Source organism: Rhinoderma darwinii, chromosome 11 (genome assembly GCF_050947455.1).
Source record: "Rhinoderma darwinii isolate aRhiDar2 chromosome 11, aRhiDar2.hap1, whole genome shotgun sequence".
Taxonomy (NCBI): Eukaryota; Metazoa; Chordata; class Amphibia; order Anura; family Rhinodermatidae; genus Rhinoderma; species Rhinoderma darwinii.
The window spans coordinates 18,315,434-18,333,098 of NC_134697.1; the positions used below are offsets into that span (position 1 = coordinate 18,315,434).

General features: G+C 44.5%; 1 protein-coding gene across 1 annotated transcript in view; it reads right to left on the reverse strand.

The window, feature by feature from the left end:
- HPS1 (HPS1 biogenesis of lysosomal organelles complex 3 subunit 1) overlaps positions 1 to 16,559 on the reverse strand; it is a 73,865-nt gene extending 57,306 nt beyond the window's left edge. Inside the window, exons 1-8 of the mRNA XM_075842711.1 lie at positions 16,500 to 16,559; positions 12,878 to 12,991; positions 10,780 to 10,914; positions 7,379 to 7,521; positions 4,797 to 4,905; positions 3,515 to 3,675; positions 1,743 to 1,845; positions 484 to 556 (exon numbers count right to left, since the gene is read on the reverse strand). Coding sequence (XP_075698826.1) covers positions 484 to 556; positions 1,743 to 1,845; positions 3,515 to 3,675; positions 4,797 to 4,905; positions 7,379 to 7,521; positions 10,780 to 10,914; positions 12,878 to 12,991; positions 16,500 to 16,556 — 895 coding nt within the window. The 5' untranslated portion in view covers positions 16,557 to 16,559. The remainder of the gene's footprint in view (positions 1 to 483; positions 557 to 1,742; positions 1,846 to 3,514; positions 3,676 to 4,796; positions 4,906 to 7,378; positions 7,522 to 10,779; positions 10,915 to 12,877; positions 12,992 to 16,499) is intronic.
- Positions 16,560 to 17,665: the final 1,106 nt, after the last annotated feature.

Genomic DNA, 17,665 nt, shown 5'->3' on the forward strand with positions numbered 1-17,665 from the left:
CAGGAGGGTGACCGAATGACCAGAATATTCAACTCGATAACTTAAAAATGGCCAACTATGGTTGCAACTTCCTGTGCCCAATTACAGTAGTAAACACAGCTCTGAAGCACAAACTGCTGCTGCCATATGTGAAATATGGTGCAAACTAAGAACAGGAACATTCAAAGAGGTTCTCAGAAAGATCATTCATCACCGGCAGCCCCATAGAAAGTGAATGGAGAAGTGGCCGAGCATGCGCAGTCCATCTCTATTCATCTAGGGCACTCTGGAACCCCATTCTCATCGATCGGACCCCCTCTGATCAGACATTAACACATATCCTTTGGATATGCGATACATGATTTTTATGAGAAAACCCCTTTGATGTAATGTTTTTATATTTGGCTGCAGTGCAATTTAACTGAAATTTTATGCACAATTTATTTAAGTTGTGTTTAAGTTTTTTACGATTTTTTTTCCTAAAATCTGATTTATGACACTCACCTAAGCTGCTTGTGTTGGGGGAGGGGTCTGGAGTATAATATTCTTCGGAGGCTGCATTGTCTTCTGTGCTCTGTTGTAATAATAGAATGGGTTAAATGACAGTGTTAATGGCCATTATCGTGGGGGGGCATTTAAACCTATATAATATCATAGCTTGTAGACGCAGCCTTTGTGACTACTGTGGCAATACAAGACTAAGGCTACATAGCGGCTTTGGTCGTAGGACACGAAGAACGCAAGGTCGCATTGGCAAATTTCATGTAATGCTTGCGAGGGTGGTCACGTTATGGACGTTGCGAAAAATCCAAATTTCTGGACGCAGATTACAAGCAACTTTACCAGCATACACTTCAACGCAAAGGCCCTTTTACACGGGCCAATGGTTGGGCCAACAAGCGTTCATATAAACGCTCATTCACAATCATTGCCCTGTGAAAACGTTTGATCATTGGCCGATCAAGTTTATTACGCGGCCAATAAAATGGTCATTAGTCGGCGTCACATCTCTCTAGGTAACCAGGAGATGCGCTGCCGACACGATGTAAGTGCTTAGGGGGAAGAACGAGCGTATTAATGACCTTCGTCCCCATACATTACTGATCATTGCTCCTGGTAACTGGTGCAAACGTGTTTTGTGGTCATTTGGCGCTCGTTTTTATGGCAAATATCGGGCCATCTAAAAGGACCTTTGCGTTTTGTCAGCGATTTTTTTTCGGGTGTCTTTTGGATGTGATAAATCCTAAATGTGACTTCAACGCAACATCAATTGCACACATTTTTGGACTTGTATGCGACCAAAGCCTAAGGGTATGTGCACACAATATCGACAATTACGGTTGAAATTACGGAGCGGTTTTCACTAGAAAACAGCTCCTGCATTTCAGACGTAATTGCTCGTACTCACGTTTTGCGAGGCGTCAATTACGGCCGTAATTTGGAGCTGTTCTTCATTGAAGTCAATGAAAAACGGCTCAAATTACGTCTCAAGAAGTGTCCAGCACTTCTTTGACGAGGCTGTTATTTTACGCGCCGTCTTTTGACAGCGACGCGTAAAATTACAGGTCGTCGGCACAGTACGTCGGCAAACACATTGAAATGAATGGGCAGATGTTTGCCGACGTATTGGAGACGTATTTTCAGGCGTAATTCGAGGCGTAAAACGCCTCCATTACGTCTGAAAATAGGTCATGTGAACCCAGCCTTAGTGTAGCCCTAGCCTTAGACCACTTCCATATAATTTTAATATAAAGCAGCTTTACCGGGACATTCTTCTCCTCTAGTATATTGATTCCGGGGTACAGATCCTGGACTATGAGAATCAAGGAAAGGAGATCTGCAGGTCTCAGTGAACTGGCGTATCGACTGTATATATTTATAAGAAATAACAGTTAGTAAAGCATTCATAATGGTTTATACACACAGATATATATATATATATATATATATAAAAAAAAAATGTATACTGATAGACATGCTCCCCGCACAATACCCCACCCTAATGTCCTAGTCAGCGGGACACCTGGAGCAGTATTCAGCTGGAGGAACTAGTGAGAATTATGGCTAGGATATGCCACCAGTGTCTGATAGCAAGGGGTCTGATTGGAGGGTTCACAATAGTCAGACCTCTGCCAATTGGACTTTGTTGGTATGAAGTAGTAGTATAGTGTACTTTTAGCAATATAGTAGTATAGTCTATTTTTAGCCATGTCTCTTTGGTGGGGGAATCGACTGCTGGGACCACCAAGGATCACAAGAGCTGGACTGCAATACCAGACAAACTGGCTGGAAGAGAGCAGTGTCGTGTCTAGAACATGTGCATAGGGACTAGGGTGATCCACCAAGCGACACATCCCTATTGTCCCCGGTGGTTGGGTGCTTACCAACATGGACGGCCTTATGGGTGTGCGACCTGTGCATTTGCTTAAGGGGAACTACCCATAGCCCAGTCCTATGGTTTGCGACCATCAGGATTTTTAATATTAAACATCAATAGTATTTAGACATTGAAGGAGACGGTTATTCGGTCACTGTATGCTAATTTTTTTGGGAACTTCTGGCATTTTACAGAGCGGTTATTCGGTCACTGTGTGTTAGCTCTGTAAAATGCCTAAAGTGTTATTTGGTTACTGTATGTTGGTATTATTTGAGTATTTTATAGGTGATATTCACTTATCTAGAAATGCTACTTAAATTTAAACTCTGGGCAAATTTTCATAGTGAGTCAAATGGAGTTCTTAGGATCACGTAACATATCGGAACATTTAATTCTTTCACTTTGGCCCCTTAATCGCAAGTTTCCAAGCTGCTCTGTATACTATAGGTTCTTATCACCACAGGAAATAACTAAATGGCTGCATGTTACGGAGCTGTACAGGATACGTGGCAAAACAACGCCCCCTTTCTAACATCACCTCCTGCTATGCAGCTATTGGCTGAAGCTGCATCTTACAGACTTCCTGTTCTGCCCGCCCCCTGCATGCGCTCTGCATACAATCCTGGTATTAATGAGAGATCTCATTGATAACAGTATTAGGTGTAGGCTGAATGTAGGTATTAAGGACTGGCAGAGCAGGAAGTCTGAGAGGTGCAGCTTCACCCAAAAGCTGCAGAGCAGGAAGTGATGTCAGAGAAGGGCATGTCATTTTGGCAACGGTTACTTGTCCAATGTATGGCACGGTTATTAGGGCACCATATTGTTTGGTATAGGTATACTGTATGCCAGTACAACAGCAGGGGAGGGTATATACTGACAGAAGGTACCGCGCAGAACACTATCCAACAGAAGGCGGGCTCCGCTCACTAATCATATTGATGGTATATGCTCCAACAGCAATAATAAAAATCAGAAAACCCTTTAAACCCCATTGACACTGCAAAGAAGTTTCTGTTAAAGGAAATCTGACATAACAGATAGGCAAAGGGACATTTATATCAGTGACAGTGTGAAAACTCACGTCAGCGACACCAGATTTATTACAGGCTTACATTTGGTGAAAATTTATGCCAATTTTACCAAGGTTACAGATCACACCTGGAGAAAAGTGCCAGAAGTTTGGTGTTGACCAAGATGAAGGCATGTAGGACTTCCTCGCCACCTCGCTCGTTGCTGCTGTTAATGTACTGCACAATCTGCTTCTCAAGGAACTCGATACATTGCTCGCAAAGCTTCGGGTGTATCAGACGCTCTACAGCCTGTGAGGAGAAAGATTAACCGCTGAAGTAAGCCCTCGCTAGGCTCTCAGTACAGTATGTACGGATGTAGCAGAGCTAGTTGTGTCTTTCACTCAGGGGGGTTAACCGTCACTATTCTAGCCCTATGCCAATATATTAACAAGTGGTCTGGTTTACAAATCCTGTATTAAGGAAATTCTGAGTTAACAGAGAGGGGTCTCCCATTCAGGACTCTGATCCCCCAGCCGGAGTAGAGAGCGGCTATAAAGAACGTCTCTTTCGCTGGAGGACCTGGCATGTCTGTGCATTACACAGTCTATTGATTTTAATATGTACTGTGTAATACTTTATTTCTCCAGTGGTGGCACCGCATGGGAAATAAACACTTACTGCCCGGTTCTCCCGATCGATTGCTGCTGATCAATGGAGGTCCAAGTAGCAGGACACCCTGTGTTCAACTTAATGTCCGGGGACTCTTCTAAAAAAATAATTGTGCAAAGCGGACAACCCCTTCAATTAACCTCTACTCATTGTGCAGAAGGGGGAGTGTAGGGGTCAATCTGGTAATGTAGTGGTTAAAAACCATTGCAGTACTGGGTGTGTGAGTTCTGATAGCGAGCAATGGAAGTTGTTATGTTTTCCTTAAGTCTTTGTGTGTTTCTTATGATACTGGAAAGTTTATTACATTTGTAGGACAGCGACTCTAGTGTTTATGTGGTGATTTGCACTGGAAATGATCAGTTCACGCATTTCTTGGTCTTTTTCTGCAGCAACGTACTTCTGTATTCAAACACAATGGCCGTCAGTGTTCTGTAATGTCTATATAGACTCCTCTACAAGAAGAGACATATGAGCTCGTCCTAGTCAACACTCCCTGACATTTAGAAAATGTTGTAAATATATTAAAGGGGCCTCAGCTTAAAAACAAACATCTAATGGTTGTCTAATGTAGTCAGAGGCTGAGGCTGCTCTTTAGTCCCCCATGCTTTACACTGAAGCGGTGGCTAGCAAGTTTGAGACAGACTTCCAAAAGGAAGATTAGCTCTGTACCTCTCCTGAAAGCCCTTTTGCATTTCTGGTAGGTGAAGGTTATTCGGGATCGCCGGTATTACACTAGCAATAAAGCGGTGTGACTCATTCACCTCCACTGCGAAGCTTTGGTCTTCATGCTGCAATCGGCTGTACGTCAGGAGCAGACTCTGAAACGTCTTCCACACGAGGTTCCGCTGATCTGAATCTGGCGGCCGCAGTCTGCATTGGGATAAACACACACATGTCATTCCAGGGTATAACCTTCCTCAGTATTCGCTCCGGTCACCAGTGTGTACTGATGTATTACAGGCCGGCAAGAGGAATCTAGCTTCGATATGCTCGGTATTCTTAAAACGTAATAAAAATTCATAGTTTATATCGGCCTTAAAGGGGTATTCCTGAGATTATAGGAGCGGTCTGGATTTATGTAAATAACACATTCATTGAATGATCAAAAAAAAAAATCAGCGATTGTCTAAAGTAAACCATACCCATAAAAAAAACATGGCTGATAGCTATCTCCCCCGACCTCTATATAAACATGCACCCTCCACTGCGGGTGTCTGATCATTCAGTAGGGGGGGGAGACAAGGCGCTGCCAGACGCTACTCCCAGGAGAAGAAAGGAGAGGACATGTTGTAATCCAGAACGACATTCGGAAGACCCCATTACAGCCACCAACATTTATCTAATGTGTATGGGCTTCTTAATACTGCGTACTTTTGCAAGATCTTTCGCTTGCTGTCAGTGAATGGAAACATTCAGAGGCTGAAAACCTATTCTGATCATTTTCTGATTACACAGGCACAGTACATAGTTCATAGTATTCTGATGCACTTAAAAAAACTTGCACTTGTGTGAGTTGGGTATGATCAGCATAGGTTGAGCTTCTTGAGATTATTCCATTCACTGACAGCAAGTAGAGAGCTTGGAAATACTGAGGGATTTATACTTTTCATTATAAAGAAAGTTTGATAAAATCAGGAAAGACTTAACTTTCCTAACATGTCAATAAGTCAGATTGAGGGAAGGGGGGATTGGGGGATGGGACCCAACGCCTAGTCTTGGTGTACAGTGGCATTTGCAATCACTCTCCTTTTTTGTGAATAGGAGCGAGTACACTCCGAGGCCTTCAGAGCTGCCATTCCATTCAATGAAGAGTGACGGTGCACGTGTGGCCACTTTTTCACCTCTTTCTTGGCACAGGTTGGGGGTCTGTCATAAAATGTAAAGGGGTATTCCGGTTTCAGAAAACAAAATGTTCTTCTTTGTATAATGAATTTTACAATTTTCAATATACTTTCCTATCAATTTCTCCCGGTTTTCAAGACACAACGATGCACAGCTTGTTACAGCACGTGAATCGGAGCGGTGTCTTGTAACAAACCCTGCACCTGTGTGTCCATCACATGACCGGGACTGCCGTTCATCCACTGGAAGAAAAAAAATAAATAAAAATGGAGGTTCCTTTTAAAATGACAACAAGCAGAAATTTTGAAAACCGTGAGGAATTGATACAAGAGCATATTGGAAAATTGGACATTTTCTGCAACTGGAAATCCGTTCCATTCACCTGAATGTGTTTTTTTCTGCGGCAGGTGCATGGATTTCTGCAAGTTCCATTCAGATTAATGGAACAGATTTTCAGTTGCAAAAACTTTCTGCAGAAAAATCTGCCGCGTGTGACTGCACCGTAAGGCCCTGTTCACACAGTTTTTTTGCAGGCAGAAAATTCGACCTCAAAATTCCACCATTGAGTGCCGTGGGCAAAAACCTTTTCACTGCCTCCCATTGATGTCAATGGGAGGTCAGAGACGTAAACGCCTGAAGATAAGTGACACGCCCTCTTTTTCCGCGAGACAGTTTTACCGCTCGCGGGAAAAAAAACGCATCCAATGGGAGGTGTTTTTTGGCGCGTTTTCCGAGTCACAAAAACTCAGTGGGCCTAACAATTGTTTGCTGAAAACGGACAACATCTTTAACTGCTGGAAAACGTCTTCAGCGAGAAAAACACGTTTTACGCACTTTTGATACAGGTGGGACTTACCATGAAACACTTTATTATTAGGTACAGCAAGAAACGGAAACAAAAAGAGAAAGGAAGTTAAAGTGGGATTTCAAGACGTGGCTGTAGACCATAAGCAGGACAAACGTGGCGGATTTTTTTTGCGGAAACCCCTTCTACACTGGACAGGGAGAACATCCAGAACACAATGATCGTGCTACGGATTTAAAAGTCCCCGGCACGCTCCGATTTCCGTGCGGAAAACGTTTAGCAGCACGTGGATGAGATTTGTTCAAATCTCATCCACATGGCTACTAGTGTAATCCACACCGGAAAATCTGCGCCAACGCCGTCTCGTTCAGTGAACAATTCAAGTACATATTTAAAGGGGTTTTCAAGGTTTTCCATTGATGAGGGTCCGACCTCCAGGACCCCCACTGCTGAGCAGAACGAAGGGGCAGCAGTATTCGCAGGAGCGCCATGGCCCTTTTAATGCAATCCCCGACACAGCGACGTACATACGCCAGTTCTGCTCATCATGGGGGTCCCCGCGTCGGGATCCACACCAGTCGTACATTCCTGGCGTATGCCGAGTATAGGCTATCATTGCATGGGAAAATGCTCATTAAAACACCAACAGGACCCATTTTTTGCATTTCTAGATGGAGATTTCGTTACTAGACGTACTCTTTCTTGATTAGTTGATTGTCTAAAGTGACCAAGCCAAAGTGAACTTCAGTGAGTCTCTTCAAGACATAAATCTTCCTGCGCAAGTCGTCCTCATTTTCTGCTCCGTCCCCATTGACAGCAATGAACAAGCATTCTCCAAACTGCACAGATAATATAGACGCTGGATTAGATCAGATTACAGGAATACCGGACGGATGTATGAAAAGTAGTGCCGACCAAAACTGGAGAGGTGGCCCATAGCAACCAATCTAAACGCTGCTTTGAAAAAATGAATGCGGACATCTGATTGGTTGCTATGGAAACATCTCCAGTTCTCGGCTGCACTATAAACATAAACAACCCAATCTATACGTGATAATATAACAAAATGCAAACATGGTGACCTTCTAATGAGAAGCTATTCCACTTTCTAATATGCCATGTGTTTCAATTCATCACCATCTTCGCAATCTCTGCTTGCTGTCAGTGAATGTAAACATCCTGGCTCACATTCTGGGACTAAAAACCCTACATACTTAGTCCTGCTCACAGCTAAGGGTTTGCTTCACTTGTTTTTCAGCATTTTGCCTGCACTTTCGGGGCGTAACTATAGGGGAGCAGGGGTTGTAGTCACACCTGGGCCCTGGAGCCTGCAGGATCCCAAATGTCCCACAACAAGACACCAGTATGCAGGGCAGGCTCCAGGTTTATGTGGGCCCTTGGGTGAAAAAGTTAAATGGCAGAAAACATCACTTTGTGCCCCCCATTAAGACATTAGGCCTTGTTTATGCCCCCATATAGAAGTTAGGCCCCCAGTTTGTACCCCCATAAATTTAGTGCCCTCTGTAGATAGTGTCACACAGCCCCGCTCCTCCCAGGTAGTGCCACACAGCCCCCCTCCTCCCATGTAGTGCCAAACAGCCCCCCTCCCCCCAGGTAGTGCCAAACAGCCCCCCTCCCTGCTAGCACCTTTGGGGTTCCCTCTAGGAGTGGAATCCCCAGCCAGAGCATTGCCGACGCTCTGGCTGGGGATTCTGCTTCAGGAGAAGCCCCTGACGCCACTGTCCATATACGGACAGTGTTGTCAGGGGCAACCCCAGAGCCATAGTCCCGGGATGAGCACTACTAGCACTTTGCCTGGGACCAGGGGCATAGCTAAAGGCTCATGGGCCCTGGTGCAAGAATTCAGCTTGGGCCCCCCTACCCCTCCCATACACCATCAGACCCCTGCGCACGCCTATGCCCAGCTGCCTTGCCCGACAGACCCCATGAATGCCCCCACAGTATAATTCCCCCACAGTATAATGCCACCACACGGTATAATGTAACTCATAGCTGCCCCCACAGTATAATGCCACCACACATAATGCCGCCCATAGCAGACCACCACAGTATAATACCACCATAGCTGCCCCCCCACAGTATAATGCCATCATAGCTGCCCCCCACAGTATAATGCCCCCCATAGCTGCCCCCCACAGTATAATGCCCCCCATAGCTGCCCCCCACAGTATATTGCCACCCATAGCTGCCACATACAGTATTATGCCCCCATAGCTATCCCAGACAGTATAATTCCCCCCATACAGTATAATTCCCCCCATACAGTATAATGCCCCCCCATACAGTATAATGCCCACTCAGCAGCTACCATATGAGCCCCCCTACCATACCAAATATAATGCCCCCATATGTATGTACCTAATAGAAAAGTAATAACATAATTACTTACCTATCCCAGTTCCCACGATGGGTGGAGGATCCTTCTCCTCCTCTGCACTGTGCTGTGAGTGACTCGGCGCAGACAGGTGCGATGACGAAACTACATCGCGCCTGCATGCACTGAGCTGCTCGCGGCACAGTGAATTCTGGAGCAAGGACACAGCATTGAAGCAAACTGAATGTGCATCCTTGCGATGCAGATTCAGTTGGAAGTGGGACCAGCATGGTCAGCACTGTGTGGCAACGCTAGCCCTGCGGGCCCCCCTGGCTTAGGGGTCCGGTTGCAATTGCGACCCCTATAACTACGCCACTGCCTGGGACACTGTTACGCTCCTGACAACACTGTCCAAATATGGACAGTGATGTCAGGGGCTTTCCCAGAGCTGGAGTCCTGGAGCAGAGCCACTAGCGCTCTGCTTGGGACTCCTCCTTGTATCACGTTCTATATTTTGACTGTAATTCCGTGACGACGGCAGCGGTCTCACCCAGCGGCCGAGTGGGACCCCCCCAATTGTAGTGGGCCCCGACACTTGCCAGGGTTCCGACGCCAGCCCTGCCAGTATGGCACATGGTACGTAGGGGCCCTTTTACAGATTTTGAACAGGGAGCCAGGAATCTAAAGTCACACCACTATGTGCACTGATACATTGTAACAAAACCAGGACAGGAGAGTTTGCCACACATGTACAGACACTATTATAGTTTACTGGTGAATGTAGCAGCATAGGGCCAGACTTAGGGGTTGCTCCGTGAACATCAGCTGCTCCTGCTAGAGGGGGCACCACAGATGGCCTGGTACCTGAGGCTTGTAACCACCAGGAATCTTAATATTAAAGGGGTTTTCCCATAATCAATATTGATCACATATCCTCAGTATATGTGATACATTTCTGATTGGTGGGGGTCAGACTGCTGGGACCCCCACCGATCTCAAGAGCGGGCTAGCCTTGCCGTCCCTGTGTGCCCCATATGAATGGAGCGGTAGTGCGCATGCTCGGCCACCACACCATTAATTTTCCATAGGGCTGCCAGAGATAGCCAAGCAGCAGCCCCATAGAAAGTGAATGGAGTGGTGGTCGAGCATGCGCACTACCGCTCCATTCATATGGGGCACACAGGGACGGCAAGGCTAGCCCGTTCTTGGGATCGTTTGGGGTCTCAGCGGTCGGACCCCCACCAATCAGATATTTAATTGTTTAGTAGTATTATTTAGACGATGAATGTCACGGTTATTAATGACTTATGTATGTAGCTGTTATTTGGTGACTGTATGGTGGTATTATATGGGCACTGTATGGTAGAATTTACTTAGACATTGTGTGGCACCACTTCTTATGCCCTCTACAGTATATTAGTTTTGCGGTGTATAGTGGTGTTGGCACTGTATAGCATTGTTATTTAGGCAATTGTATGGAAATATTTTTTGGGCAATGTATAGCTCTCGTACTTGGGTACCACACTGTGTTATAGACCATAAGAAGGGGGAAGGATTAGGGCATCATCTAATGTAAGCCCGGACCTCATGCAGCGGGGTCTTAGAAATATATCTTGGTGCGGTACACAAACGACTGCCTTATCTGATCCCGTCCGTTACAGAAGACGGAGTCTAAAGCCTTTGTCATAACCTATGTAGACTAAGATGGCAGCAGAGGACATAAAATAGTCCTATCTGGTCTGGCACCCCAAAATTGACATACCATGTGCAGCACACAGAGGTGGCCATTCTCAGCAGTGAAACATGTATACGTGTCACCGATCTTCTCCAGTAACGTCACACAAGAGATGATCAGAGGGGCAAAAAGGGTATTGATGCTGTCACCAAAGTTCGGAGACTGTAGAAAAAACAAATAAATACATTTCTGGTTATCTTATATGGCATAAGTTCTGCTAACTACATAGACTACAGTTTATATGAGATGATACAAACTTCCACACTCTGGTGCAACGTATTGTTAAACACTACATCTCTCACAATGCACCACAGCTGAACAATTGCATGGAACCAGCCACCGGCTGCAATGCGATAAGACTGAGAGCTAACAGGAAAACAGCTCTACATGTGAATGAAGACGACCAGGTAGAACATCGGATGGGCAGAAGTGGTGAATTTGAACTTCTTCAACGTTATCTGTAGACAAGAACTGAAACATGAACTAAGCTTAAAGGCCATGTCCAGCATTTCATCCAATTTTGCTTTTATTGTTACAATGCATCTAAAGTTAAAAAAAGAAGCAACGTTGCGAATCATCTGAATTAAAAATGTCCTATTGTTTTGGGTCTACAGCCCCTATACAGGTCTATATGTTTCCATGGTAACAAACGGAAAACCCTTTGTAGTCTGATCAGTTAGAGGTGGGTTCACAAACGAACCAGTAATTGTAGTATTTGTTTAATACGTTTTTAATGAACACGGTGGGGCTTTCTCACAGTGGTGATTGTACCCCTGTTTATGGAGAGTTAGCAAATAAAATGTATACGTTTTACTCATTTATCACTTCAGTGAATCACAATTGTCTGTTACCATGGAAACATATAGGCCTGTAGAGGAGCTGTAGACCCAAAACGATAGAAAAATATTAATTAAAATGATCCGCAAAATTGCTTCTTCCTTCATTTTAGATGTAATGGTTGTTTTAGATTTTAAAAAATAAAAAGGTGTCTGCTCTTGTCCGTGGACTGTGTATGCTACTACAGCTCAGCCCAAGTCCTTGGGGATGGGGGTGGGAGAAATTTTTGTCTAATCTCATAAAATCCTTTAAAGGCATTGTTCCAAGATCGACATTCATCACCTACCCACAGGGTAGATAATAAATGTCTGATCGCTGGGGGCCCCACCAATCACTAGAACGGGGGTCTCGAGCCCCCCATTCCTCTTCACTGCATGACCACCTCTGGATAGGTGATAAATGTCAATCTAAGGACAACCCCTTTAAAGATTACAATTCAGATAAAAGTATTTTCAGCTATTTTTTGCAAATCTGGTTTTCAAATTTGAAAAAAACAAAGCAAAAAAATCCTAAGATGAGTTTGCAATGCTAGTTTCCAGGGTCCGGTGGGTGTTTGTACACCGGTATAGAGAATGACTTGCCGTTGTATATCAATCTAAGAAGGTGACTGGGTGACCAAGCACTTCTCCAGAACCTGAAAAATGCTGGACTATAGTAGCAACTTCCTGTCCCCACTTATATTAAGAAGAGCAGCTCTGGAGCACAAACAGCAGCACCTACTGATTTCCTTTTATTAGAGCATCTACTAGATACCCCTTAAAGAAGCCTTTCAACTATTCACTTTAAGGGTATGTGCACACACACTAATTACGTCCGTGATTGACGGACGTATTTCGGCCGCAAGTCCCGGACCGAACACACTGCAGGGAGCCGGGCTCCTAGCATCATACTTATGTACGATGCTAGGAGTCTCTGCCTCGCTGCAGGACAACTGTCCCGTACTGTAATCATGTTTTCAGTACGGGACAGTTGTCCTGCAGCGAGGCAGGGACTCCTAGCATCGTACATAAGTATGATGCTAGGAGCCCGGCTCCCTGCACTGAGTTCGGTCCGGAACTTGCGGCCGAAATACGTCCGTAAATTACGGACGTAATTAGTGTGTGTGCACATACCCTAACAATACCTGGAGAGTAGGGATCACATGGCGTCCCTTAAGTAGGAGTGGGTTAGAAGTCCCTTGACTTATATAGCTGTTTGCAATGCAGAGTTGGTGTATAAATGAATAAGTTCAATAGAAAGGCAGCTGAGAGTATTCAGCAAGCATACGTATAACATCCCATCATCGCACCTGCAGCCACTCATCACATACGGAGTATCTACGGTGCAGATTCTTTTCAAACTCTTCATCAGCCCAGCAGAACAGGACTTCTGCGCCCTCGGAGACGATCAGTATACACTTCATCTGCCAAGGAGGAAGAGACATATTACATATGCAGGAATTGTTGCCCTACTACAAGGAGCATCTCATTCCGGAGGACCTGGCACCTCCATGGACACAGAATATGCACGAAATATCAGATAGGTGGGTGTCCCACCTCTTGGACCCGCACCTATCTCTAGAACGGGCCGCGTGACCCCATCCAGCTCTTGCTGCTTCCCGACCACTGTCCGACGAGGTGGTCTGAAATAGAAGTAAATGGGTGTTACAGAAACAGCGCAGCATGGTGAGCTATGCTGTTTCCGCAGCTCCCAAGTTCCAGAAAAAGCGTAGCTCGCCGCGCCGTGCCATTTCCTTAACTCCTATTCACTTCTTTTGGAGGGACAGTATCCGCGTGGAGCAGCGAGCTTGGTTGTTCCCGTACCCCTGACCACCTCGTCAGACAGTGGCTGGGAAGTAGCGGGAGCGGGACAAGGTAGGACCTGGGTAATGGGGCTCCGGTTCTAGGGATAGGTGCAGATCCCAGAGGTGTGACCCAGGTTCATCGGACATTTATGGCATATCCTGTGGATGTACCATAAATGTCCAAGATGGCAGAACGCCTTTAATGGCAGATATACTGGTTTTTACCCAGCTTTCCAAGAAACAGATATTACTAAGGAATGAATGAACAGAATTTTTAAGAAGACAACATGGAACATTGGACAATGTAATTTAATAATGATGCCATTACGGTTGATTCTATACATTTGTATGACCAGTTTACAATGTCCACCCTTAAAAACCATTTAAATTTTTTTTTTTTTTAAATAAATCTACATAGGTCCAATCTCTTTGTTGATTATTTTCATAATACATCTTAATATCAGTTGAAGGATCATTTTCTGAGAGCTTCAAATTACCTGCCCAGACAAAGTGCCAAATTATACATTTCTGGCTGCCTGTAGCCACCGCTAGGGGAGCTCACTGCAGAAGGATTTATACATTGAACTCTATAATACAAAATCGTCTTCAGTGAGCTCCCTCTAGTGGTGGCTGCAGGATGCCATAATTTTATCATTTAACTATGTCTTTGCAGAGGATTTGGAGCTCACTATTATAAAAAAAAGTAACACCAACCGCTATAAATAAATATTAAGAAATAAATCAGCACAGATTATTAGACCTAAAAACCTAATGTTTAAAAGTGGAGATTCCCTTTAAGCCTCAATCTGTGCTAGACACTGGAGTTGTCACTGAAGGTCCAAAAAATTAAGTTATGGAAGATCCTGGAAATATCTATACTTACTGTAATAGCCCGCTGTCCCTCTAGGTCCTCAGTGATTGGTCTTATGCACCAGATCCTTCATCACCCATTAACCTCTTCTTTGCCTGTTACAGACTAAACAATGTGATGCTGGGTAGAAGGAATCCTGCAGAACTCTACAGGCTAAACATCTATACGAAGACCACATAGGAAGCTGTAGCTACCATAATGCTGCGTGGTATTCTCCATATTCACCTACTTCTACCATAAACTATTATAATAGAGTGTAACTGCACTTTCAAAAAACTTATGTCATAGACACATATCATAAGTTTTGATCATTGGAGTAAAGGCTACTGAGACCCCGAACGATCGCTGAAACAGAGGCAGAACCGCTCAGCCGATCAATCTTCCCCTTTGACTGTGATGGGCTCTCCTTGTTAGGCTGAAGACGGACTTATAGGTGTTCTATGTGATCCCATCTTCAGCTATGAGGAGCGTCGATCACACCCACATAGGCAGAGCGCTCGGCTGAGTGCCCCTTCGTTTCAGAGATCGATGGGGGTCTCAGCACCAGGTCCCTCAAAGATCCAAACTTCGGACCTTTAACGATGACATATCAAAGGTCTTGTGAAAGCGGTCACTTTTTAAAGGACTTTTATCTGACTTATTTTGTACTGATTCTGAGTTACAGCCTGTATTATAGTCCAGAGCTGCATTCACAATTCTGCTGGTAACTAATGGAAACTGTCAACAAACAAAAGTTATGTAATGTGTTTGTATACTTTTTAAAGAGTTGAATATATTCTTTATGAGGCCTGTTTAGTAGTATATTTTATATATATGAAATATACTTTTTTTTTTCTTGACCCGTGAATGCAGCCTCAGGGCCAAGAGTTGTGTGCATGGCGCCTGTACGGCAGTGCATAGAGGCTGCGAGGCCCCTAGTAATAGTAGTGCCCTATTAGTAGTACATAGCTGCACAACCTCCGTGTGCTGCTGAACAGGCTCTGTCGGTGTCATATGTATTCTCTTCTAGAAGCAGTACTTAATTTCACCTCCGTACATACAGCGCCAAATGGAGCATGCCACACATTATTTCCTGTCCCTTTACACCTTTGTACAAATGGAGCCATAATACGGCCGTGTGCGAATACATTGCATTTCACTAAAACTCTAAGGGTATGTTCACACGGCCTATTTACGGACGTAATTCGGGCGTTTTTGCCCCGAATTACGTCTGAAAATAGCGCCTCAATAGCGCTGACAAACATCTGCCCATTGAAAGCAATGGGCAGACGTTTGTCTGTTCACACGAGGCGTATATTTACGCGCCGCTGTCAAATGACGGCGCGTAAATAGACGCCCGCGTAGAAGAAGTGACCTGTCACTTCTTTGGCCGTAATTGGAGCCGCTATTCATTGACTCCAATGAATAGCAGCGCTAATTACGGCCGTAATTGACGCGGCGTTCATGCGCCTGCACATGCCGGTACGGCTGAAATTACGGGGATGTTTTCAGGCTGAAACATCCCCGTAATTTCAGCCGTTACGGACCCCCGCCGTGTGAACATACCCTAAGACTACATTCAGACGAGCGTCGGCAACCCCGGATGTGGAAAACGGAAGTTTTTCATGTCCGAGGTGCACTCATGGGCGATGCGTTGTCACTAGACTCTATGGAGGGATGCATGACACGCAGGAAAATGGGACATGTCCTATTTTTTCAAGGACCATTTACACGCTCCGTTGAAATAATGGTCATGTGAACGGACCCATTGAAAGACGAGTCTGCGTGACGGCCGTTGTTTTAATGGCCATTACATGGACGGGATACGCTCTAGTCTGAATGAGCCCTAATAATTCAGCAAGAAGGAGAGTGTGTGTGTGTGTGTGTGTGTGTGTGTGTGTGTGTGTGTGTGTTTCCACTTATATCCCGAGATGAGTTGTGCGAGATGACCAGCTTTATAAATAGAAAAACTTTTGCATTACTCCGTCCGGCAAAATATTTTTTATTTCAAAGCTGGTCTTATGCCGAGAAGAGCGGCACAAGATCTCGGAGTGAAAAATCTGTATTTGTTCACAACAGACGCTTATCCTGCATGTTATTAACTCAACAAAGTTCTAAAGAGACAAGTTCAAAATATTTGAACCCCGGAGAAAACAGAAAATGCAAAATAAATCCCCCGACCTTACAGTTCTCAGCTGCATCATCACCGCAGACTATTGCACATTATCTATACTGCAGATTGTCAGGAGTTCTGCAGACAGGACAGCAGTAACTTACCTCCCTGCACACAGATGTGGCCGCCGCTGATCTCTGGGACACTTCCTGCATTGACATGTGAACACTCCTCATGTGATCAGCACAGTGATCGGGGGAGGAGAGACTGCAGGAAGCAGATCACACTGGGAGGGAGACAGGACGGGCCGGCTTCTATTACTGCTTCATGTTCACAGGAAAATTCATTTAATCACATTGTCCATTTGCAGTGACAAAATTACTAAAATAAGAAAATCCTCCTCTTCTGGCCGGGTATTAAGGCTGGATTCACACCTCGCATATTTGTTGCAGATTTTTTAAACTGAAGCCTGAAGTGCATCCTGAATGAAGGAGAAGTGTAAGTTTCTTCTTTATATTTCCCAGTCCTTTTGAAACCACTTCTGGTTGTGGCTCAAACATCTGCATCAAAATCTGCACCAAAAACTCGATGTGTGAATCCAGCCTTAGGGTATGTTCACACGGTTAAGAAAATACGGAGCTAATTTCAAGGGAAAACAGCTCCTGATTTTCAGCAGTTCTTTAATCAAGCTAGCGTTTTTCGTGGCGTTTTTTTACGGCCGTTTTTGGAGCTGTTTTTCTATTGAGTCAATGAAAAACGGCTCGAGAAGTGACATGCAATACTTTTTATGGGGCGTCTTTTTACGCGCCGTTTTTTGAAAATCAGGCGTAAAAAAACGCCCCGTCGAAACAGAACGCTGTATTTCCCTTTGAAATCAATGGGCAGATGTTTGAAGGCGTTCTGCTTCCGATTTTTCAGCCCTTTTTCGAGACGTTTGCAGCCCGAAAAACGGCTGAATATAGCCCGTGTGAACATACCCTTAGGGGTTTGCTTCTCCTTTTTTTGCTTTACCTCTTTTTAAAAAAAAAATTTTAACATAATTATCCCATTATTTTCTATGATATGCCAAAGTGTGTCATATTTTTGCAAAAGTTTTTGTGCAATATGCCAAAACATAGACAATACCACAGGACTTTATACTAAAAAAATAGACGCAACGTCTGCATTTTCTATCAATGGTGTGATGTGATGTATGAAAATGTATGGCGTCCTATGGATTTATTGCTGATTTCTGGTATAAAGTCAACATGGAACAATATCCCCCGTACTGTAAATGATAAGAATATTAGAAGTAATATGAAGTTCTGCAGCAGCTGACGTGTGTATAATG